At 33.5% G+C, this 27,355-nt stretch overlaps 1 protein-coding gene across 3 annotated transcripts in view; it reads right to left on the reverse strand.

The window, feature by feature from the left end:
• Positions 1-27,355, reverse strand: part of LOC127557716 (cAMP-specific 3',5'-cyclic phosphodiesterase 4D) — a 650,198-nt gene that overhangs the window by 293,512 nt on the left and 329,331 nt on the right. For 2 of the 3 annotated variants that reach the window (XM_051991038.1, XM_051991028.1), the window contains exon 1: positions 20,965-21,223. The exons of the other annotated variant lie outside the window; for it this stretch is intronic. In XM_051991038.1, the coding sequence (XP_051846998.1) occupies positions 20,965-21,062 (98 nt within the window). In that variant the 5' untranslated portion in view covers positions 21,063-21,223. Of the gene's footprint in view, positions 1-20,964; positions 21,224-27,355 lie in introns of those variants that run through there. 3 annotated transcript variants of the gene reach the window in all.

The raw sequence follows: 27,355 nt of genomic DNA on the forward strand, positions 1-27,355 counted from the left end.
CAGATTCATTCCAACTTTCACCTTTGTGCTGGCTGGAGATATTCAGGATAAGAGAGGCTGAAGCTGGCAGAGGCAAAGGACTAGTGGCAAGAGCTCTCAGAACCAAGGAGAGAGATAGGCGTTTAAGAAAGTTAACCGGGCTATTTTGAAGGAGACAATAAAGGATTTGGACTTTAACAGCTGGCTGCATTTGAGGTGATTATTATACTGAACTGAAAGGAAGGCTGCCTCCAGAAGCCCCCCAAGAAACCTGCTTCCAGAGAACATTATATTTGAAAGAAAAACATTACATTTGTTGTTGGTGGTTTGCATTTTGCTTTCTTTCTCATTTTTTCCCTTTTTGATTTGATTTGATTATGCTTGTGCAGCATAATAATTGTGGAAAAATGTATGGAAGAATTGCACATGTTTAAGATATACTGGATTGCTTGCTGTCAAGGGGAGAGGGTAGAGGAAGGGAGGGAGTAAAAAACTTGAAACACAAGGTTATGCAATAGTAAATGTTGAAAATTATCTATGTACAAGTTTTGAAAATAAAAAGCTTTAAAATTTAAAAAAAAAAAAAAGCTGTGTAGATTATAGACCACAGAATATCCTCTGCTCTCTCGTTCCTCACTTTTGGATCTCCTTTATGTGTTATTTTCCCTCATGAGAACATATAAGCTCCTTGATGGAAAGGACTATCTTGCTTTCTTGTATTTATATCTCTAGTGTTTAGCACAGTGTCTGACCTTCATACATACTCTAAATAAACTGAACTGCTTAAGATCAGAGACTGTCTTTTTTCTTTATTATCCCCCAATAACCCCAATGCATGGCAGTACCAGGCAATAAATAAATCAATAAATGCTCATATTCTCATTTTCTCTCTCTCTGTCTCTGTCTCTTTGTCTCTCTCTGTCTCTGTCTCTTTGTCTATCTCTCACTCTTTCTACCCTTCTTGCCATCTTTCTCGGTCTTTCTAACACATACTCTTTCTCTATTTCTTCCCCTCCTCTATCTCCTCCTCCTTTCACTTTTTACCTCCTCCTATAAAAATGCGGAAAAGCATCACACAGTTTTGCACTGTTAAAGGTTTCTTCCAAATACTAAAAAGAGATTTATGTTATGAAAATGTACTTTCTCAGTAATGCTAAATTGTCTGGGTTAATCTCCTAGGATAAGCCTTTTCTTTGTTTCCTCTTCATCTAGTGATTTGGTTATCTTGATCCTTCTAGGCAAGGCTTTTTTTTTTTTTTTTTTTTAACCCTTTTTGTGCCTTGGAAACTTTTAGCATTCTGATGAAGCCTATGAATTCCTATTGAAGATAAATACTTTTAAAGGAATTTTTAAAATGCATACAAATACAAAGGAATCCAATCATGTTGAAATACAATTATCAGAATATTTTTTAATAAGATTAAGGAGCTCAGGTTAAGAAATTCTATTCTAAGGGGGGTGAAGGAAGTATAGGTGGTTTTTTTCTTTTTTTTTTGGTTCAGTCTCTGTGACAGGAAAGAAGGGTGTATGGTTAAGTTATCAGGCTGGACCTGAAAAGGGCAGATCAGGAGCTTGTGTGAAACAGGCCAAGAGAAATATAGGTCTGGGTAACAGGAAATCAGGGTAGGAAAAGCACTGTCATGTCAGCTTCAGTGGCAGCATCACAGTAAATAAAGCCTGTGAAGGCACTTGAGAGCCTCAGATAGGCATCTGCCCAAGGAATATCTGGGAGTTTTCTGGCTCTCAGATCCCATGCCCTTCCTGTTTTCCTGCAGGGTTCCACTATTATTCTAAAGGTGTCACACACCGGAGAAAATACTCTCTTGGGTCTAAGGAGACTGGGCTGTAGTTGAAGCTGGATTATTGTGTAACTTTGAATATATACATACATACACATATACAATCAATAATACTTTTCCTCTCTGAAACTCAATCTTCTATATAAAATAAACTGAGTGGTTGAGATCATAGATAAAGCTAAATTTGGCTACAATGCACCATTACTACCAACAAACTATTCTCTTAAGCTGGAAACTCCTATGACCAAATTTCATTAGCAGTGTATCTCCTTCACATCATGTACTTCACAAGGTTTTGCTAGTCAGTATGCCCCATGAAACCATGCCTATGGTATAAATGCTCTGCTCTGAGATAAACCAGAGAAGGTAATGTCCTTCTGCTAGAACAGAGATTAATCTTCTGGATGAGGAAAGACCCATAGTATTTTTGTTACAGTGTTTCCCTAGCTTTCAATTATTTTGAAACATCATAAATGAGATCCCTTATGCATACATCTCATCAGTCAACTATCTTATGAATACCTGTGAAACTTGTAACTTCCAAATAAGAAGAGGGAAGATATGGAATAAGAGATAGAATGCTAGAATTAGAATAATGAAAACAGGATTTTAATTTCATTAGTGATATTTACTTGCCATGAGTCCAATCACTTACTTGTCTGAGTCTCATTCATGAAATGGAAATATTAACATTTGTTACAGAGCTGTTGTGAAAGTGAAATGAGATTTTATATATATAAAATGTTCCTTTCAAATATGCTTATATGTGCATTCCTTTGAACATGTTCTATAAATGTCAGTTATTATAAGGTCTATAAGGTCTATCTGCTGAAATCATTTATTAATTTGTGCATCTTGAGCAAATACTGTAGATGGTTAATGAACTGGATGCAATTCAGAAAAGGATACAGGACTGCATACAAGGCAGCTAGGTGGTACAGTGGATAAAGTCAAGAAAAATCAAGTTCAAATTGAGTCTCAAAAACACTGACTAGCTATGTGACCTTGGCCAAGTCACTTAAAACTTGTGCCTCAGTTTCCCCAAGCATAAAATGAGCTGGAAAAGAAAATGGCAACTACTTCAGAATCTTTGCCAAGAAAACCCCAAATGGAATCATGAAGAGTTAGATTACTGAAACAACTTAATAACAATAACATTGTCCTGTACAGGCCTGTCCTTCTGTCATGCTAATGGAACTTTACTACATGTGCTTCAATATAAAAAATTTCCCAGTGATGGAAAGTGTCTATAAATTATGAAACACTAGGATCTCAGAAAGAGCAATGGAAGGACACATGGTGAATGTAAGCCGGCTACTGCACATTATCAGTGATGATTTGTAAGTAGAAGCATAAATGTCACTTATATTTGGTCAGAAAAAAAGGAAAGTTAACATGCAGTAAGAATATGAGGCAACAGAGGATCAGTGGCCAAATAGTATTTATTAGTTGTCTATTATATGCCAGATATTTTGCCAAGCACTAGATATCACATTGGTAAAATGGAGGTTGCAAATGAATTCTTTGAAGTAAATAAGACTATTTCTATGGAAGTCTTATGGGAAAACACAAACAAGAACCACACAAAATGAAAAGCCTGGAAGACTTGAGAGCCTCATCTGTGGAAAGAGTTGCCACGCTGTGGAAAGAGTTGCCACGCTGTGGAAACATTCATCTTTTCAAATATCTAAATATGAATGCAGAGCAGAATTAAAATCTTCTGAAAATTTTTAAACCTCATTTTAGTGAATAACTTCCCCACCAAGTTTTCTTTCATATATAATGATATCAACATAATTTCCAACTTCATTCCTCACCATCTCATAGAGAAGTTAAATACTGTAAGAGTAAGAAAGGAGAAGAGAGAAGGGAAACCAGGTCTAACAGCTCAGAAGAGTCAATTATTAAATCTTTAATGTGAGAATTTACATTTTGGAATTCTATAAATCAGGGCTTTATTTATTGTGTTGTTGATGGTTAGTTTAGACTAAAGAAAGTGATAGAAAAGAGTTGAAACTGAAGATTTAACTTAAAAGAACATTGGACATTCAGTCTCACTCCTATCCCCACTCCTGAGAACTGATTGTCAAACATTTACCAGCACATCCCTAAGGGACACCCAGCTAAAATCAATTAGCTAATGAAGTAACTAACTCTCTAGGAAATGAGACCTATTCTCAAACCCATCTTTCCATATCACAAAAGACTTTCTCTGTACCAAAACTTCTTAAATTATGATTTAATATCAGTGTTTGATCTGTATACTTATTTTATATAGCTATGTACCCAAGGTCATGTAAAAATTTCTCCAATGAAAAGGCATCTTGAGTGAAAAAAGTTTAAGAAGTCCTACTCTATATCATGCTGGGACTTAACACTTAAAAAGTATGTTTTAGGAAGGGAGTGTGAGAAAGAGCTTTAAGGAGGCTAGTGAAGGTAGAATTCAACAGTGTAGAATCGATCAGGCCTAGAAATAAAAAGCTAGAAAAGGACCTGAGAAAGAAAGAGTCGAACATGGTTCCTGCTTGCTGCTTTGAGGAGGAGTCCAAGATGGATTTCTCTGTCAAAGCAGCTTTCCATGGCATCAAATGCTTCCTTGGCCTATGTCTTTTAACCTTGTAGCCCTCTAAAAGAAAGACCCAGCTTTTAAATGACAAACTTGTATCAATAGGGGCAGTACAACACATATATATGTATATTTGCACTGTAAGGTTCTAGCACTGCCAAGCCCTCCACCCCCATCTGCTTTCTCTATATCAGTTCTTCCTTTCCCACCCATTTGTATGAGACAATTGCTCCTTTTTACTTTTCCTTCACAATTTTGTTTTATAGAATCACCTGATCATACTTAATTGAACTCCAATCTTTCTTTCAAGCTACCCTAGTAATGATAACAGTCTTAAGAATACTGATAACATTTTCATGTATAAAAAAAAATGAGGTCAACTTCAATAAGTCCCTTATAATTAATCATTGTATCTGTGTCTGCTTTAATAGAATTTAATACCTACAACATTCAAATTGAGAGACTAGTAAAACAATATTTGAGTTATAATAACTCTCCTATACAATTAGAAAAGGTTTTGCCATATAATATAAAGTAACATTGGAGATGGTAAAAATTATTTTTTACTTAGCAATTTGGATTTTGGTTCTAGCCAGGTATAAACAAACAGGGGACTCATTTCACTTAAAAATAAAGAAAAGCAATATGATTGTCTTATTCTTAAAAATGATTGATTAGACCAAAGGATCAGATAATACTCTGACCATTTATCTTTGGGAAGTTTCAAAATAATTATATGTTGCAATTATATATTTTAGAAAAAAAAAGTGGATCAGGATGTAAAAAAAACAAAACAAAACATGTTGTCCTTTGGCTTAATGAGAACAATTACATTCACATCGTTTCACTATTAAATTTGTTCAGCTATTTAAAAAATTATATATTTTAGGAGATGCTCTACTTTTAACAATTCATACTTCCCGCTTCCTTTCATTTCTAATAATTACAATTTTACTATATTTGTCTACTCTCAGTTCCTCAAACAACATTTACTCTCCTATAATCACATCTTTGCAATATTTACACTATTTGTCCCTCATGCCTGAAATGTTGTCCCTCTCCACTTCTGTTTCTGTTTCTGTTTCTGTGACTTCCTTTGAGATGCACCTCAAAACAGGATGCTCTCAGAAAAACCTGGAAAGTTCTCTATGAGCTCAAGCAAAGTGAAATGTATTGTATACAAAGTAATGGTAATGTTGTGGGATGATCAGCTGTAAATGACTTTGCTATTCTTAGCAATACAATGATCTAAGACTTTTGATGAAAAAATGCTAACTGTACCCACAGAAAGAATTGATTGTGTTTGAATACAAATTGAAGCATACTTTTTTAAACTTTATTTTTCTTGAGGGTTTTTTTTTTCTTTGAGGGGAGGGAGATTTATGTTTTCTTTTGCTATATGACTTTTATAGAAATATTTTACTTAACTTCACATGTGCCTTCTCAATGGAGTGGGAGAGAATCTGGAACTCAAAGTTCGAAAAATAAATGTAAAAATTGTTTTACATGTAACTGGGGAAAATAAAAATCTATTTTAAAAAAGAAAAGTAAAGATAAAGAAGTCACAGAATTTGAGTCATAAATAAAGGAGATTGCGAACACACACATACAAACATAAGATGCAGCTCAAACTCCATCTGCACCCATCCTACCTATTAGTTATTTATATGTCAAATCCAATTCGTTATCCAAAATATGCTTGAGAGTAGGGACAGTTTTTGCCTTTCTTTATACTCCCAATGCCTAGCACAATGCCTGCTAGAGAGTGCATTTTTACCCTTAGCATCTAGATGGAACTGGTCATTAAAAAAAAGAAGTTTTTACTGTGTGAAATTAAAAAAGATTGAAGGATAACTTGCTAGATATCTTTAATAATTATGAAGGATGATAATATGTGGCTTTTCTTTATCCTCATTAAGAAATAGAAGGAAACAGTTTGAAATTTAAGCAACAGAGATTTAGATTAGATTGGTGCTAGATCTTAAATACTTCAGTTGAAAAATATTAGGGCAGGTTCCTTTAAGGAAGTGGTGAACATTTTTATTGTTAGTTTCCTCCTTCCTCTTTTCCCTTATGAGTAAGCCTCTTCCTTATATTCCTTTCAGAAACTGCTCCCCAGTAAAGAATAGATGAAAGGAAGGATATTATTCACTGAATGCTCCAATAGAATATCCCTAATTCTTTATGTAGTATGACTCCCTGGGAAGGGCTATGGGAATAATAAGGAAAGGCTATACAAACCTTTTGACATCACCTATTGCTGGGTGTGATGTGATAGAACAAAAAATGCTACCCTTATCTATTCCTTATAGGGCTTGAAGAAAGTGGGGGATGGATACTTCATTAAATTCAGCATTTGTGGAAACCAGCCTTTCCTTCACTCTCAATTCTTTTTCAGCAGTGGCTCCTTCTTTTACTCTGTCCCCTGAAAACATTTAGTTCAGGGGGAAAACCAAGTTCAACTACAAGATAGAGATTTGATTTGAAAGGTTCATCATAAGGACCATTTCACTTCATAGAAGTGTCTCCATATCATCACTTTCTCTTTCTCTTCTACCTTGCCTAAGCTATGACCTTTGGACCAAGGATCTTTTACCTATGTTATCCTACTCGTCCTCTTCCAAGGCCCTAGGTCCAAATATTATTTATTTTGACTCTCTTTTGGTCTCTAGAAGTCATTTCCCATTAAGGTCTCTGTTACATATAATCTGTACCCCATTCTAAAACTAGAAGGGAACTTGGAGATAATCTAGTTCAACCCTCTGTTAAAGATGTTAATGATGAGAAAACTAAGGCTAGTCTGGTAAAATGTTTTGCCTAAGTCACATAGGTCACAGCAGAAACCAATTCACATTCAGGCCTTTCTAATTCCAAAAACAGTATTTTGTCTATTCAACTCTTCTTTATAAACTCAGCTACTATCTCAGGGAAAGTAGTTCTTAGGAATTTCACCTTCTTCCTGATTCTCTCTAGCTCTTACATAGTCCTTTAAAAACTTACCTCCTTGTGCCCCACACTTTTAATCATCCCCCTTTCTCTTCCTCCTTCTTTTTCTCTTTGTATCATTTTAAAATTAAACAATTTTTAAAATATATTTTATCCATTTCATTAAATGTTTCCCGGTTATATTTCTAAACATTTCTAACATTCATTAAAAAAAAAAAAAAAAAAACTCAAATTCTCTCCCTTCTTCCTACACCTTCCTTACCGCTTGAAAAGACAAGTAATATAGCATTGGTCATCTCATTTTCTGGAGGCACATTTTTCTTCAAAAACACCTTTTATTTTCTCCATTGTCATCTTCTTTCTTTTCCAGCTCTTACCCTGAATATTATATTCCTGTGTGTCACTGACTATTTATATATACACAAAGAAATACTAGAACTCTGTCTTAGGAATGGAAATAGATTTCTCTAGGGAAGGATTATAAATTTTTAACTTAATACTCATTTGGAGAAATGGACTTTTACTCTTTATGTATAATTTGAAAATGACTAGAAATTTTCATTACTATCATTTTCACTTCCTATGTAGCTCTAGATTTGGTGGGATGGGATTTATTCCAAAGAATAGTATAGGGAAAATGGTGACACTGGATACTTTGAACATTAAGATGACACACATGTGAGGAAATCTAGTAACAAGAAAAAGGAAATGAGAAAGACATCAGTTAAAATAGAAATTCCACAGACCACCTAATAGAAAGACATAGACAGAGAGAGTTCAGAAAGCAGATGACCATTCCTTTTGGTAGCAAAAAAAAAAAAGTTTGGACACTAAAGAGATAACCATCAGTCAAGGTCTTAGGCCAAGTCCCATTTGGTTATTGTTTGGGTCCTGACTGATTCAAATTGAATGTAAATAGAAATCTTTTCTGCTTTGGCCTGAAACCCTGAGGGTCTTCCCCTCTCAGCTTCATTCATTCATTCATTTATTTTTAGATTATTATTATTTTTTGAACTAGGTGAAAGAAGAGATTCTTTGCCTCAATTGCTACCTAGCCTTAATCACTGAATGGGTGCAGCCCTCAGTCAAACTGAGTTGAAGAACTTATCTTAAAAAAGCCAGTCTCCCATTGCATCCAATAACCTCTCTAGTCATTTTGATCTCCATCTTGCCACTGGACCCAGATGATTCTGGAAGGGAACATAAGGCAGATGTTCTTGCCCAGATCTCCCTTACTTCAATCCAATTCACTTGCATGTCATGGCATCACCTCCTTGATGTCATGATGCTATTCAAGAAGAAAGGACAAATAACAACAATGAACTGATGCAGAAGAAATGAGCAGAACCAGAAAATATTCTACACTATAATATCAATATAAAAAAAATTAAGACTTGTACACATTGATTATATGAGTGGAACTAGAAGAATTTATGCAATAGCAATAATAGTGTAAAAACAAAATTTTAATGTCTTAAGAACTCTGATCAAAACAGAGACCATCCCTGATTTCAGAGAACCAATAATGAGGTATGCAGTTCAATTCTTGACAGAATTATGGGCTTAGGATGCAAAATCTCAATCAATTTCTCTTTCTCTCTCTCTCTCTCTCTCTCTCTCTCTCTCTCTCTCTCTTTTCACACACACACACACACACACACACACACACACGCACACACATAAACATACACTTGAATTTGACCAATAAGGGTTTATTTTGCTTGCCTATGCAAATTTGTTACAAGGAATTTTTTTTTTCCTACTCTTCTTTCACCCCAAGTGGTTTGGAGGTATGAGAGAAGATAGATTTCTCTTAATTTTAAAAGACCACAGTAGTCAAAAAAGGAAAATTTTAGTTTTAACATAAGGAAAAAGTCCATGAGTTATCAAAAATGGAGTAAGCTGTATCAAAAAAAAAAAAGTGAATTTTTCCTCCCTAGAGGTTTTTATAGGCAAATGCTGAACAATCATTTGTAAGGTAACTGTAGAAAGGATTTTGCTCAGATGTGGTAAGACAAGATGGCTCCTGAAGCTGCTTCCTCTGACAAGTTAGTCAAAGTAATGCAATTTGTGTTACCAGCAATATCATATCTAATTTTCCCAAGTTGTGAGTCCCCAAGTACACTGCATGAAAAGACAGGCAATGTTGATTAATGAAAATTAATCATTCCTTATAGAGTAAAATAAAATCCACAACCAAAGTTAATTTGATACCTATTTATCATACCCATAAAATCATTATTGGACTGAATGGCAATGAGACATAGACGTGTTCGCAGGAATGAATAAAATTAGTTCTTTTGATTTAAAAAAAATGATTTTCTAAAAATTTTGTCATTTCTTCATTTTCTTCAATTAACATTCATTTTCATGTTTCTTCCTGAATCCATAAACTATTCAGTCTTTATTATCAGAGGCCCCTAAACACAGTAGGCACTTCATAATTGCATTGAATTCAACCAGATCATTAGCCTCATCATACACTAAAAACAAAAATTTTAAATAGTACTTCCTAACAGTTAAAGTCCCTTTATCCCACTATCCATCTTTCAGGACTGGAATGCTTATTCTTTTTTAAAGGTTCATGATATTTGCTCAGTCAATAGCTGATAAACTTTATTTTATTAGGTACCTAATTTGCCTCAGGAACTATGTTAATCACTAGAGATACAAATATAAAAAAAGGGAGAAAGTTGTCCTCAAGAACTTATAATCTAATGGGATAAAGCCACACACAAAAGAAAGTTGAAAAGGAAGGGAAGGGAAGAGAGTACCATTTTCATCAACTGAACACTATGACAATATAAAATGAGAAATGTGTAGGCTAAAATGGGCTGCAGTTCATACTACAATCTGTTTTCCATATTAATTAACCTCTAGTTACACTTCTAAAATTTCTAGTATTTCTAGTATTCTAAAATTTGTAACAACTTTCAAGTTCCATATTTATAGTAACCACACTGTTAAATATACTTCATTCAGAAATGAGTCAGCTGCTTTGTGTAGCTGACAATCTGTGGATACATATCTTTGCGAAAATGTTCATGAACAATATGCTTTAAACTATCAAAAATCATGAACTACAAAAGGCAGTAAATTCCAAAAGAATAAAAAAAAATTCTGCTCTAAAGATCAATTACTTAGAAAATGGCTACCACTTTTATTAGGGAGACACAGCAAATATGTAGCTTACTATATTAAAGTGAGAGTACCCAAAAATAGATCTCAAAAGTGGTTTGCTTCCACTAACAATTTACTAATGCATTTTTTTTTCTGGTAAACACTGGGTTATAAATGCTAATGGACAAAAAACTTAATTAATTTATCATGATTCCCTTATAACTACTAGAAATAATTTCTTTCTGATTTCTTAACTTATTATTCATCATCATGACTGGTATAATTAGAAAATAAAAATTTACATTTTTAAGGCATTGCATTATAATATTATTCCCTTTTCAGAAGATAAATTAACAATATTTTTGGTAAAGTGAAAAGGCTGGATTTGGGACCCACACGTGCAAAAATGTTTGTAGCAGCTCTTTTCTGTGATAGCAAAGAATTGGAAAATGAATAAATGCCCATCCATTGGGGAATGGCTGAACAAGTTGTAGTATATGAAGGTAATGGAATATTATTGTTCTATTAAAAATTATGAACAAGCAGATTTTATAAAGACCTAAAAAGATTTACATGAACTGATGCTGAGTGAAGTAAGCAAAACCAGGAATACATTGTACACAATGACAGCAAGAATGTGCAATGATAAACTATGTAAGACTTGGTTCTTCTCAGCAGTTCAGTGATTCAAAGGAATCTCAATAGACTTTGGACAGAAAATGCCATCTGCATCCAGAAAATGAACTAAAGTGACTTAATGTAAATGAGTACACGTATATTCACTTTTTTTTTTCATCTCTCCCATGGTTTTTCCTTTTTTTGCCCTGATTTTTTCTCTTCCAACATCATTCATAAAACAATGTGTGTTATAAATAAATTTTAAAAATTGTACTTGGAATTAAAAGAACCTAAGTTTGAATCACTTGCTGGATCAGCCACTTATATCTTTCTATCCCTAAATCTTCTTATCTGTAAAGTAAGAGGATTAGAATATATAATGCCCAAGGTCTATAGCAGCTTTAAATCAATGATCAATGATGCTACTATCAGCATGCCTGATCTATATAAACATCAATAGTTAGAAAGAACATTTATTAAGTACAATTTACTGTATGATGGACAATGAGCCAATAATTGGGAATACAAACACACAAAAAAAGAAAGCTAACTTCCCTATCCTCAAGGAACTTACTTTCTAATGGTGAAAAATCAACACACAAAGGGAGCTGAAAAATGGTGACAAGTGGAAAAGTAGTCCAGATAGTCATGGGTTGAGCTAATTAGAATGGAACCTGGCAAGGGTGTTTTTCCTCATATGGTAGTTCTGCCTAATCTGAAAAAGAGATCATAAAGTAGAATTATTGCCAGCTTGAGAAGGCTCTGGATCAGAGATGGATAAGAAAGCATTGCTATATCATTTCAGGCATTGACATTGACAGAAAACATCAGATCTTTTCCTTTCTTCCTTGACTTAATTTTATTACTTTTGGAGTACATTTTTTCATCTGTGTCCCATTTGGGTAAATTAGCCCATTTTCAATCTTAGTGCTCTTTCTACTGCAGTTTAATTTTCTTATACAGCTTTCCATTTATCTTGGAAGGGAGATTCTTCAAGTTTTCTAGAAGGTAGTGGCAGAATTAAAGGCATAGAGGGGAGCTAAAGATATAGTTATTAAAATAAAATAAAATAAAATAAAAATCCAAAGAACAGAAGAAAAATCAGTATGTAATTCAAATAAGAAAATCAACTTTGAAAATTATAATAATTGCAATATATCAAATTCAAATAAGAAAATCAACTTTGAAAATGATGTTAATTGCAATATATCACAAAGCTCATAACTGAGTCCAGGTGGGATTTACACAACAAATGAAGGGTTTATTCAATATTAGGAAAACTATTAATATAATTGATCATATCAATAACAAAAACAATAAAAATCATATGATTATATCAATAGATACAGAAAAAACTTTCGACAAAGTATGATACCTATTCCTATTAAAATCCAAGAAAGCTTAGGAATCAGATCAAAAAGGGAAAAAAAAAATGAAAGAGAAAACAAAATGGAAGCAAGCAACAACAAAAAAGTGACAATGCTATGTTGTGATCCACACTCAGTCTCCACAGTCCTTTCTCTGGGTGCAGATGGATCTCTCTATCACAAGATCACAGGAACTGGCTAGTTCTAATCTAGAGATTAAGCACATAAGCACAGTAGTAAGTAATCATAGTAATGTAGTATCTGATAAATCCAAAGAACCAAGCTTTTGGGATAAGAATTTTACTTTTGACAAAAATTTTCAAGAAAATAGTAAAGCAGAAAGTTAAGATATCAGCCAATAACTCACACTGTATAACAAGATAATGTCAAAATGGATGAAATGATTGAGATATAAATGGTGCTATCAAAAGAACATGGGAAAATGGACATCCAATGAGTTTCCAGTTTTTTACCACTACAAAAAGGTTTGCTACAAACATTTTTGCATATGGAGGTCCTTTTCCCTTTTTTATGCTCTCTTTAGGATACAGGCCCAAGTGAGACACTGCTGGATCAAAGATATAGACAGTTGACAGCACTTTGGGCATAGTTCCAAATTGCTCTTCAGAATAGTTAGATCAATTCACAATTCCACCAACAATGTATTAGTGTCTCAGTTTTCCCACATCCTCTCCCATATTTATCATTATCTTTTCCTGTCATCTTAGGCAATTTGAGAGGCATGTAGTGGTACCTCAGAATTGTCTTAATCTGCATTTCTCTGATCAATAGTGATTTAGAGCATTTTTTCCTATGACTAGAAATGGTTTTAATTTCTTTGTTGATTTAGCTATTCTCAAAAAACAATGATCCAAGACAGTTCTAAATGACCCATGATGAAAAATGCTATCCAAAAATGCTGATGAAGTCTGAATACAGATCGAAGCTTTCATTTAGACTTTATTTTTATTGTTCTTTTTGTTTGCTTTTGTAGCATGACTAATACATGTTGCAGGACTTCATATGTATAATTGATATTAACTTGCTTGTCTTCTCAGGGGGAGGGATAGGTGGGAGAAAATTTGTGTGGGGGTCAGAAACCATTTAATAAAAAAGACCGGAGAGATCTCCAAAAGCAAAGTAAAGTTTATTATATGTTCTGGTGAGAATCAGGTGTCCCAGCCATTGAGCAGACAATGGAAGGGAGGAAGCACTGTAGGGGGCAGGGTCAATGCTTTTAATCCCTAACACAAATTCCCCCTCCCACCACTGACCCTCATCCTTATTGGCTGAGGATCTTACATTCTAAATGCGGGAACTACCCAAGAAATTGAACTTGACCAATAAGTACAAAGGTGCCCATATTTTGTTGAAATAAAGAGGATAACAAGAAGGGGACTTAAGTATGCCCTTAGGAGGATAACAGGGAGGAGACTTTAAGTATGTCCTTAGGAGAATAGCAGGGAGAAGACACTTTAAGTATGCCTTTGATTTAATGCTTAATGTCCTTCAGGCCTACTCAAACTTTGAAATAGATGAAGCCTTACTGGATTTTCACAACTGTCTTGAAAGATCTCACCTTATCTCAATCATTTGGAACTCAAAATTTTTAATGATAAAAATTGTTTCCAAGTGATTGGGAAATATTTAATAGAATAAAAATAATTTTCAAAAGAATAAAAAAAAATGTTGAATTTATTCTAAAAAACAAAACACAAATTATAGATAATATGGATTTGTATCTTCATGTTCAATTCTTTCTCTGTTGTGTTTTGTATTTCAGAAATGTTCATCTTATTTGGTGTTTTCTAAGTATAGAAAAAAATGTTAAACAACTATAAATACCAGAAAAACCAATGTTTAAAAAACTAAAATAAATTAAACAAATGGGTTTTATTATAATGCCTTCAAAATCTTTTTCAACTTCAAGTCTTCGAGTCTATGACCTCCTGCTTCCACTAAAGTTCTATGTAATCATACTATGGAAACACCCACTGTGCACTCCAGTACTATACCAGTAGACTTCGAGTCCTAGCAGGTCCTACTTACCTTGAAAAGTTGCTGACTTAGGATCCTGGTGTCAGTCTATATGTTCCTAACAAAGTTTAAAGAAGATCATCACCAGAAAGTTTGTCATTAGGTGATTTATATATTTAATTGTTAATTTTTGATATTTAGAAGAGATGGAGTTCTGAGCTAGGTTTACCAAGTTATAGAGTGAGTATCCTTAACAATAAAACAAGAATGTGTTGAAATACTTATTTACTCATATCTAACACTGTATACAAAGATAAGGTTGAAATGGGTTCATGATCTAGATATAAAGAATATTATAAACAAATTAGAAGAACATAGGATAGTTTGCCTCTCAGATCTGTGGAGGAGGAAAGAATTTGCAACCGAAGAATCAGAGATCATTACTGATCACAAAATAGATAACTTTGATTATATTAAGTTAAAAAGTTTTTGTACAAACAAAACTAATGCAGGCAAGATTAGAGGGAAAACTGTGAAAATATATTTTTTTACATTAAAAAATTCTGATAAAGGCCTCATTCCTAAAATATATAGAGAATTGACTCAAATTTATAATAGTTCAGGCCATTCTTCAATTGATAAATGGTCAAAGGAAATGAACAATTTTCAGATCAAGAAATTGAGACTACTTGTAGTCATATGAAAAGGTACTCCAAATTATTACTGATCAGAGAAATGCAAATTAAGACAACTCTGAGATATGACTACATACCTGTCAGATTAGCTAAGATGACAATAAATGATAATGACCAATGTTGGAGGGGATGTGAGAAAACTGGGACACTGATACATTGTTGATGCAACTGTGAACAGATCCAGCCATTCTGGAGAGCAATTTGGAACAATGCTCAAAAAGTTATCAAACTGTGCATACCCTTTGATCCTGCAGTGTTTCTACTGGGCTTATAGCCCAAAGAGATTTTAAAGAGGGGGAAGGGACTCACATATACAAAAATGTTTGTGCCAGCCCTTTTCATAGTGGCAAGAAAATGGAAATTGAATGGATGTCCATCAATTAGAGAATGACTGAATAAGTTATGGTATATGAATGTTATGGAATATTATTGTTCTGTAAGAAATGACCACCGGGATGATTTCAGAGAGCTTGGAGAATTTACATGAACTGATGCTAAGTGAAATAAGCAGAACCAGGAGATCATTATATACAGCAACAACAAGATTATATGATGATCAATTCTGATGGACGTGGCTCTCTTCAAAAACAAAATGATTCAAACCAGTTCCAATTGTTCAGTGATGAAGAGAGCCATCTACACCCAGAGAGAAGACTGTGGGAACTGAGTATGGACCACAACATAGCATTCTCACTCTCTCTCTTCTTGTTTGCTCGCATTTTTTTCTTTCTCAGTTTTTTTCTTCCTTCTTGATTGGATTTTTCTTATGCAGCAAGATAATTATATAAATATATATACATATATTGGATTTAATATATATTTTAACATATTTAATATGTATTGGACTACTTGCCATCTATGGGAAGGGGTAAGGGAAGGAGGGGAAAATTTGGAACAAAAGAGTTTGCAAAGGTCAATGTTAAAAATTTACCCATGCATATGTTTTGTAAATAAAAACTTTAATAAAAAAATACTTATTTAATGCAATTTCCTCCAAGTTTATTATTTTTTGCACCAAAGGACCTTATAGCCAACTTATCTCAGTTTTATTCTGCTTTGGATGAAGTCCTGACCAATTTCTTGACCTTATCCCTTATGATTAAAGATTATTTGTTCTGGGATTAGATAAAGAATATTGTCATAAAGTTGTCCAGTAATTTCAACTGCCCATTCTTTCATTTTTACAGAAATGTCTCTTGGAAACCAGATTAATGAAATTTTCATTCTCTCCATATACAGAGCTATGTGTTAAATAGTATATTTAAACAATGTAATGTTTTCAAACAAGCCAAATCTAAAATTAAATTTTAAAAAAAAAAAAAAGAAAGATAAGACTACCTCAGTTACACAAGTAAGCCTTACACAAAAAGCCAAAATAATCTCATTTGAAACTTCTCAGAAAATGTTTTGAAATATGAAGTTCTGGAGTGAAAGTGATTCAACCATTTTGCCCAGAAATTTAAGAAATTTAAGCTGACTTCAAGAGAATGCCAGAATACCATTGCTCTACCCCAAAGACATCCAAAAGAAGGGGGAAAATCTATTTGCACAAAAATATTTATAACAGCTCTTTTTGTGGTGGCTAAAAATTGGAAATCTAAGGCATTTCCATCAATCAATTAATATCAATATAATATTAATATTAATCAATAACTAAACAATTTGTGGTATATGATTGTACTGGAATATTATCATGCATAAATGACAAAAAAGGATGATTTCAGAAAAACCCAGAAGGACTTATATGAACTGATATATAGTGAAATGAACAGAACCAGAAGAAGATTATAAACAGTTAACAGCAATATCTTTCAGGGAAGAACTGTGAATGACTTAGCTATTCTCAGCAATATAATGATCCAAAACAATCCCAAAGGATTAATGATGAAGCATAATATCAGAGGAAGAATTGATATTAATTAAATATACACTAAAGCATGCTAATTTTTTTTATTTTCTTATTTGAATCTTCTTGTACAAAACTACCAATATGGAAATAGTATATATAATTGCACATGTTTAACCTATATCTGATTGCTTACCATTTTGGGAAGGGAGCGTGGAGAGTGAAATGGAGGGAGAAACAGATTTTGGAACTCAAACATTAAGTAAAAATATTTTTAAAAATTGGGGGTGGGGGGGAGAATTATGCTAATCACTTTCCAAGATACAAGAGAAAAAAAACAAACAAGAGTCCTCAAAACCACTCTATTTTTCAGTGATGCTCTAATAATGCTAAAATAATCTTGTTCATCTTTCAAAATTTATAACAACCAACCAAAAGATACATATTCTGGATTCATTTACATAATGATTATAAGATTCACCCTAATAATATGATAATAAAAGATTACAACATAGTCACAAGCCTAACCAGACCTAGAAAATAGTCGCTGACACAATTCTCAATTTATGCTGAGCAAGTACAAACAATTCAATACTTTTTAAACAATACAAAACTTTTTAGTGTTTCTAGGTTGAGAAATGTTTGTACTTATTAGTACAATGGAATTAATTAGTACATTGAATTAATCTAAAGCAGTATAAATGTCATACAACTGAATTCTAATGGTGCTTTAAATCAGAAGGCTTGTTATGTTTGAGGGTACAAAAGGAAAATTATCCAGAAAACAACTGAAAATCAAAGATACATCCATTAACTCAAATTAGGTAAAATAACCCTTTGGCCTCCTCAATTAAGGTCAGGAAGACTTACATTTTCTTCCCCATAGGGAAAAGGAGGATCTGAAGTTTTTGTAAAAAGCCAGTCTTCTGCAGCCAAACTCATACACAGAATCTCCATAAATACTCTGACCTCAGAATTCTGCAAATACCAAACCTATTTTTCCTAGAAGCAATCCAAAGTGAGACAAATTCATCTCTCTGTATTTAGGCAACTTTACTATAGTTCCCTGGATGTTAGAGTAGTGTTCATGTTCACAAGGACAGGTAAGTAGTACAGTGGATATAGTTCACCTATTCTGAAGTCAAGAAGGCTTGAATTCAATTCCCACCGCTGATCTTACTAACTGGGCAAGTCACTTTACCCTCTTTGCCTCAGTTTCCTCATTTATAAAATAAGCTGGAAAAAAATAACAAACTATTCTAGTATTATGGGATCATGAAAAGTTAGACATGACTAAAATGACTAGACAACAGCAAACCTGTTTACAAGTTTCTTCCTTTTTAAGAGGTGTTTATTTTTCATAACTTTTACATAACTATTTTTCATCATTATTTATATTTTCCTCAACCATATTATTTTTCCTATTCAATATCTAGATATAGTAATAATAAATAGCATTTATAAGTGCTTTAATATTTGTAAACTGCTTTATAAACATTATTCATTTGACCCTCCACAACAACCTGGGTAGATAGGCTCACTTATTATTCTTGTTTTACAGATGAAGAAACCTAGGTAAACAATGGTTAAATAACTTGTCTAGGGTTACACATCTGGATCAGAATTTAAACACTTTGGGTCCCAACATTGTATCCACTGGATTACCTAGCAAACATATTTTGCATTTTATAATCTCTTTCTTAAGATACAATTTATAACAAGTCAGAATAGCCTGGCTAAAAGTAGAACAATATCTAATCTCTAGTCAGTAAGAATAATTAGCAAATCCATGAAGTAGAGATCTTCTTAAGCTTATACTAGAATAATCTTGTGTTAATGTAAAAAAAAAAAATCTCTATCCCTTAATTGAGCCTGGATCCTTGATGTGAAATGCAAAATATCAAATTTAAATATACTTATTAAATGTAAATGCAATATGAACTCTAATGTTTTCTACTTATAAGTAACAAATAAAATGTTTTAATTAAAGAAAAATAAATAAGTATAACAGGACCTTAATTCCAAGACTCCTGTTATATTATGACATATATAGTATAAAGACATATATGTGTATTCATGTATCCTTGAATGCCCTCTGCTGTACAGAACATAACCCAGAACACTTGAAAATGCTTTGAAAATAGTAAAATATTATGAAAATATAAAAGATTACCCTCACTATCTAGGTGAGATAAATTACAAGAAGAATTTTAGTGAGGAGATGCTGGAAAAGAATTGATTTGGGAATTTTTGTGGAATTAAACTCAACTCATATAAGGGACATCAATAAGACCAGGCAATGATTCAATGAGTGCCTTAGACAAGAGTTAAATGCACTGGGCAAAAGGACAATTCTTTATTTATTTTTTATAAAAACTGAGAGTGAGATGCCTTGGTATAATGGTCAGAGATCTGGTCTCAGAATCAGGAAGAGTTCAAATATTGATTGACACATTTTTTGCTCTGTAACCATGAAGAAATTATACAAGTTCTTGGTGCCGCAGTCAACTAAGTAATCCCGAAGTTGATCTGTATTGGTAAAAGGGGTGTTTTTCCCATTTCAGGATTTCAGACAGATAAATAGATAGTATCAATATGTCCTCAGCCATTTATACTGACACATATTAACTCCATCGAACAAAAGTTAGAATTCTGATTTACAGTAATTTTTATCCCTGTCATGTGTGTGCGCACTGGCGCGCACACGTGCGTGCACGTAGAGAATAAAAAGGACTGGGGGGGGGGTATGTAAATGGTTATATTGAATGGTTATATTGACACTTATTTTCCCATTCTAGGTTTTTATTTTCCTTACTGTTTTTAAAATCAAACCAATCTAATAACTATCATTATATATGCTTTCTTGAAATGGAAATTTATTGTTACATATTTTGAATCCTCCGTGATGTGTCCTCCTGGACACATGACAATGTTTTATTTTGTATTTTTCTTCTCTATTTTTCAATTGTTTTCTCTTATTTTATATTTAGTTTTTAATAAATACATTTAAAAAATAACATGTTAACATAAAAAAAAAATTAACAGGATTGGAAAGAACACAAGACTATTAGAAAACCTGGGTTTAAACTCATCTCTGACTCTTACTACCTGTATGACTCTGAGCAAGAAACTTAATGTTCTGGGGCTGCATTCCTCATCTATAAAATAATAAGAGTTGAGCTAGATGTCCTTTAGAATTGCTTCTAGCTCTAGAATCTGAGAAATTAAATAAATACAAGTTATAGAAAGCTTTATCAAGTTTACATAAAAAGCATTCTAAAAGTAATTGTTAAGACTCTCAATAATAATATAGGATGCAAAATTAATCTACTTTGTTTTATGATGGAAATTTTCAGTTAAATGACTAAAATCTTTTATAATAAAAACAAGGAATATATTAAGAACATATAACATATATATGTAACATGGGTTAGATATACAAATAATGCATTAAGTTTGATCAAAGCATAATTACATATTCTATCATTATGCATTTATTTAATCATTAAGTTCATTCTTTAATCATGTTATCTGAGTAACTTGTACTAACAAAATGTTACTATTAAAGTAACTTATACTAACAAAATATGACTTTCAAAATTTGTTAGGATGAATGTCTTGGAAGAAGAAATAATGACAGACTTCTCAAATACTCTAGGGTGCTTAGGCAGCAAGAATAAAGATGAGAGAACAAATAACCAGAAACAGACAGCGAAAATGATCAGCTTCACTTCCCCTACAGGCAACATATATCTGCATGTGTCCTTTCTGCTCTCAAATTTAAATTATGATCAGATGTCACATTTCATAGGGCGCCTCTAGAACCACTGGGCGGCTAAAAACAAAGAATGAACACCTCTTTGCACAGAGCACACAGAACTGGACACTAAGCAGAGGGAATCAAGGAGCCTGTTATACTTTATTTTACCGTACAGACTGCTAAAATTAAATCGAACTCCTTTGAGCATCTCCCATAATCACTCATCATTCAGTTAATGTCTCAGTCTTGGAAGGAGAAGAAGGAGATAAGTAAGAGAGAAAAGCACATTACCCAATTGTTTCTGTAGTCCTCAGGGAACTAGTAGACCGGGATCTCGGCTTCATTATAATACTCATCGTGAAAAGAATGCTCCCAAAATTTTGAGTCATCAATTTCAAGGGGTCTTGCTATCAAGAAGGCTTTACACATTCCATTTCGAGGACTGGGCTTGCTGAAGAAATCCAAGGGTCCTGAAGCCTGCTCCCAGGTTGATTCATCAAGAGAACCAAAGCATTGTAGTAACATTCATATTCTCTCTCTCTCTCTCTCTCTCTCTCTCTCTCTCTCTCTCTCTCTCTCTCTGTCTGTCAAGTGACTCCCGTGCTAGGCTGTTCCCAAGTGACAGAATTTCTTTTCACTTTTGTATGGCCCTGGGGAGGAACTGAATTTTGAATCTATTCTTCATCTAGGTCACAAGGGGAGGCAAGGCAGCTGAAAGAACTACTTGATCTTTCTCCCTCCTCTCTCTCTTGCTTTCTCTCTCACTCTCAATTTCTCTCCTTCTCTTTTTTTGCAAGTTGCAAAAGCTATAATAACAGGTTTCAAGGTTGCCAACACTGCAGAAGCACCTTTGTACATAAAGAAGGAATAAAAGGTCTGGAGGTAAACTAACGCCAGCGAGCTGTTGGGGAAGTTTCACTTCAGTACTAGCACTAGTCCGCTCCCGAGGAGTAAAAAAAAAAAACAGTAGGGGAATAAAAATGTAGGCACTTGAGGCTTGCCAGCTGCTTTACCTGCCAAAAAAAAGAAAAAAAAAAAAAGAAAGTGTGTCCTTTTTACTCCCTACTTAGACCCTGCCTCCTATTCTTTGTGAATGGGAACTATCATTCAATCTCACCAGGCAGAAAGTATTCCTTAAGGGCTTTATGACGTCTGCAGGAAGGCAGTTCAAAACTGCCTGGAAATGAGAGAGAGGAGGGGAGAAAACCCAGAGCTTGTCGATTGCTGAAATGATACAGTGCTAGCAGACCTGCAGCAGCCAGAGGACAACAATAAACCAGCAATGTAGCTACACAGACCTTTGGAAATACATAAAATCCTTTCTTCCTCTGGGTGGGCATGTTGTTTGTGATAGTAAGGAAAAGATTTAGCCTTTATAATAAAAATTCCTTTTTGTCTGATTTATTTTAATTGACCTCAAGCACTGGCCATCCATTTCCTACCCAGGACCAAGTTGTCTTTTCAGAAACTAAGTTGGAACTAGCTTGGCAATTTTCCAAGTTGAAATGATTTAATGAAATACAGTCCATTTTTTGGCCATTTGTAGAAGTATGAAGACTCTTTAAAGATTCAGGAGAATCTTTTTTTTTTTTTTTTTTTTTTTTGGCATTGATGTATTAGGAAATGTTGGAATGCTTAAAATGAAAAAAAAAAAAAATCCAATACATTAATTAATGTTAGACAAGTGGTTACAAGCCCTGGAACTGCTATCCTATCTCAATGTTTTCAAATATCTACTTATTTTGATTTTAATAAACAAACTTCCATAGCTTTCCATTCAGAGAGCACTCTACATTTTATCATTCATTTTAAGGGTTCCTCAGTAAATCCCTTTAATCTGTGAAAGCTTTTCTCTCTATCCCTGTGACAGGAATAATTTTTATTAGGGTTAGATTTAGTTTGGGGCAGATTCATGCTATCCTAAAAAGTTCCAAAAATCCAGGAGAAAGGCCTTAGACTACCCTCTCAAATAGGGAACAAAGAAATTAGAAAATATATGTTCTCTAGGAAGGTCCAACCCTGAAATTTTAATGTATGGATGATGATCAAGTGAAACAAGGTTAAGCATTTTGATTCCTGAAATGACATTAGTGAGTATGGTGGTGCTTCAGTCTGACGTCAACTGGGTATTTATTTAGCATTTGCAGACAGGATGTTGGAGTGCAATTGTGACCCACCCAATAACTTGGAAAACTAACGTACCAAGGCACCTTGCCAAGGGCTGAGGCTACTTATTACATCAAACTAACCCTCAACCTGATCTCAGATCCCACCTTGATATACAGTTTTCATTTAGACTTGTTTAGATACCTTAAGACCCTTGAACTTAGATGGGGATGAGCTTGAAACAATGAAATACTATGGTTTTGGGGGGTTGTACTTTCCTTATTCTTCTTTTTTGCTTTTTAATCCATATAAAATAGCCTATAAACTTTCTCTCCAGGGAGAAATGGCTTATTCTTTGCTCTATCAAAAGCTTGCTACATTGCTGGCACTAAAGGAACATTAACAAATTACAAATTTTCAGAAATAGAAGAAAAAGCTTGGTGAAAGAATATAGCTAAGTTTTGTTTTTGTTTTTTGTTTTATTTTTTTTTTTTTGGTTCTGATTTGACTCCCTCATAACCTCAGAAAAAGAAGTGGGATAGGGAACTATGTAAATTAAATAAACAATGTATTCCTTTTACTGGTAAAAATCTCTTTTGGAGGCATTATAAGGAAAAAAAATGTTAGTAGTTAGAACAAGAAGACAATACGTGGATGAAATTATTTCACCCTACTCTACCTACCCAATCCTTTAATTCTGGTCAAGCTATTCTCTTCATTTTACTTTCTGCACACATCATCTTAAAACGTCACAGGACCTGTGCTCCTGTAACCTCTTCTGCTTAGAATGTTCTCTCCTATCTGCTTTATGGTCTAAACATTTAGTAAGATCTAAATCAATTTAGGTCTCCTCCAGAAGTTTGACTGATTTGTGCTTTCTTTTCTTTCTTTAAATCCTTTTTTAGTCTTTTTCTTCAGATCCCTGGGGGCAGAGAACATGCCTTACTTATCTATGTATAAATAAAATGCCTGCAGATAGTTCCATAGGCTCCTATTTGCAGATAAAATGAGCTGCAGAACATTACAATCCTTGTTTAGTATGATCCAGTCACTTAAAGGAAATGTTTTGTCAACTACAAAAGAAAAAGTAAATGGGTTAAGAATCCATAAAAATACAAAATGAGGGCCCAGAATATGACATGCATTTTCAAAGGTTAGTCCAGAGAGTTGGTTAATTAGTTCTGAAATCTTGGACTGGTACAATAAATAAAAAATGTATTGCATTGCACAGGTACCATAGAGGTCAGTGAGCTGACCACGAAACTGAACAGGAAAGGATACAGGCCTACACTGCAATGGAAATTATTTTCCATGATCCTATACTACTTGCTTCTATAGAAAAGCATCTTTTTTTCTTCTTTTTTTAAATAGCAATCTTTTCCTGGTGATCCTATATGGTTTCAAGTCATAAAACACTATGAATTCCAAAAAATCAACAAAGGAGGTGACCCAATAAGCAATGGAAAGATCTAGGGTAGATAGAAGTAAGTTACAGTATAATGCCAAAGGTGGCTTGCATAAAAGAAAGGGTGCAAAAGGCAGCACAAACAACAGAAAAAAGAGGAAGGCCAATTATGTAGTGTCAAAAGAACTAGAGGAAAAGCTCTACTGATTGGATGGTCATATCTATGGAAGATCCATGGGAGATGATAGCAAAAAGCTTTACAGGATGAAAAGGTATAATTAGTCTGGAATTTGCATTATTGGAGAGAGTACAATCATTGATGAGGTTGCAAATTCACTGAGCTGTCATTTTCATAATGATGGACTGATTGTAGGTAAGATCTTGTGTAATTTTTTTCTTAGCAGTCAATGGAAGACATAATCTGTCTTTACAGAAGAAGGAGGTAGAGGAAAATGCTAATTTGGGTGGAGGAGAAGAACAAATGGAAAAAAAAAAAAATATATATATATATATATATATATCATATACCAAAGGTCTTAGAACAATAAACTGCACTAAAATTTTTGGGATACTTAAATCAAACTCTCATGATTTCAAACATGAATGGATTAAACAATCCAATAAAATTAAAGAGTAATAGAGTGGATTTAAAAACAAAGAAAAAGTCTATAATCTGTTGCTTATAAAAGTACTTCTTAAAAAAAAAGACACACACAGAATAAAAATGAGGCTTAAGAAAAGAAAAAGTATTATTCATCAGGTGAATCTAAGAAATCAGAAGTTACAATTATGATATCAGATAAGACAAAAACCAATATTTACAATATAAAAAGAAACAGACAAGAAATTACATTATGTTGAAAGGAACCATACACAATAAACCAATATCAATATTAAATTTATATGCTCCAAATTCCCTACCACTTAAACACATAAAAGAAAAGTAACTGAATTAATACAAGACTAAATAGTAATAAAACAGGAAAGAGGTTTTTAATGTCCCTTTGTCAGTTTTGGGTATATCTAAAAGAAAGATAAACAAAGGGAAATATGGAATTGAACACAATGCTGGAGAAACTAAAACTAAGAGACTTCTAAAGTCTTCTAAATGGGATTGCTAAAGAATAAATATACTTATTAGTACCATATAGAACTTTCAAAACATTGAACATATATATAGATGCAGAAATATTTCAAGTAAATATAAAAAGACAGAAGCAGTTAGTGAGAAGATGAGTTGTAAAAATGATCATGAAAATTACCAAGAGCCATTAGTTAAACAGAATATGTTATACACATAAAGAATAACCATAGAACTATATTTTACTTCACTGGAGATAGAAACTAGATTCACAAAAATAGTTTCAATTTGACATAATTGGTCAAAATGAAGTAAATTTTATTCTTTGAAGAAGGTCTCAGTATCTCTTTCTTATCTATATTTCATGTTAAATTACCATAGCATCATAGATTTAGAATGGAAAGGAACTTTGGAGATAACCTTGCCCAGTCTTCTTCCTTTACAGATAAACAAGTTGCGACCAGAGAAGTCATACAGATTAAAATAAATACAGATTAAATATTGGAGACTAGAGCCTCAGTTTTAAGATCCAGAAATCTTTACATTGTACCATTGTAGAAGTTGAGACGCTTTAATAATGGGCAGCAAATAGTGCCATCAGGGAGATCTGATTTCAAATGTGGTGAAATGAACTCTGTGACTCTGGGAAAGTCACTTATGCTGTTTGACTCAGTTTCCTTATCTGTAAAATAAACTAGAAAAGGAAAAGGAAAACCACTCTAATATTTTTGCCAAGAAAATTCCAAATGAGATAACAAAGAGGTGGACACATCTGAAATGAATGAACAACAAAATATCTAGACAGCTAGGTGACACAGTAGAGAGAGTCTTAGAGTGTGAAGGACTTGCGTTAAAATCCAAGCTCAGACACTTATTAATTGTATTACCTTAGGTAAGTCACTTAATTCAGTTTGCCTCACTTTCCTCATCTGTAAAATGAACCAGAGAAATAAATGGCAAACTATTTTAGTATTTCTGACAAGAAATCCTCAAATGGGAATCACAAAGAATCAGATAGAATTGAAAAGGACTGAAAACAACTACAAACAATGCCTAGAATATAATAGGTAACATATAAATGGTAGCTATTAATATTAGTATAAGAATGATCAATTTCCATCATACTATTGCTCACCTATCTCCATTATTTACATTGTATATCACCATTAACTAGCTTGGTGACCCTGGACAAGTTATCTGACAAGTCTCAGTAGTTTCTTCATCAGCAAAAGAAAAGGGATTTTACTAGATCATCCCTGAGGTGCCTTTTAACTCTTAACATTCTTTCATTTCTGTGCACTGTTCCAATTTTGTCCTAAGGCCACGTTGTGAATTGCAATAGTAGAGAATCGACCGTGTCATGTCTTGCAAAAACTCATCTTTTCTGTACAATAGAGTTGTGTCTAAGAACTTTCCTATTCTTCAAAATCCACCTGCAACAATAAATCCCCTAACAAAAGAAGAGAAGTGACATTCTTGCAATTTGGTAGTGATAAGTAGTGGAAGGTATTGTGAACTAGGAAACCTAAATTTAAATCTTGGCTTTCACATGCTGCTTATTGGCAAGTCACAGAAGGTTGTGGCAACTACAATCTTTCTTTTTTTTTTTTTTTCTTTTTCTTTTCATAACACTGCAGCAAGAAAATGCCTCTTAAAGCCTGCCTGGGGATATGGAATCCACAGACACTGTTAATAGAAAGCTAACCTAACTTCTAGTATATTACAAAGCTGAAGTGCTCCAAGGCTGAACTAATTACCACTATAATGGAAGATTGCTATCCAGCACTGGGGGAAAGAGGCGGACTTTAAAACTATACAATAGAGCTCATAGGCTACCATTCCAACACTTTTTCAGAGGACTGATAAAATAACAAAAATTCAAATGATTATCACCACCACCCAGGAAAAAAAAAGATTTTTTTTTTTTATAAAAGTAGGATTTTTACTGATATCTATGGACAATACCCTCTCCCTCCTCTTTTTGGCTGTTTTTAAAGTGTTATAACCTAACAGATGATTTGCGATTTAGATTTTTTTTTTAATTGTTTAGCTACAAATTTTATTATTTGGCTACAAATTATCTTCTTTGG

This window comes from Antechinus flavipes, chromosome 1, assembly GCF_016432865.1.
Source record: "Antechinus flavipes isolate AdamAnt ecotype Samford, QLD, Australia chromosome 1, AdamAnt_v2, whole genome shotgun sequence".
Classification (NCBI taxonomy): Eukaryota; Metazoa; Chordata; class Mammalia; order Dasyuromorphia; family Dasyuridae; genus Antechinus; species Antechinus flavipes.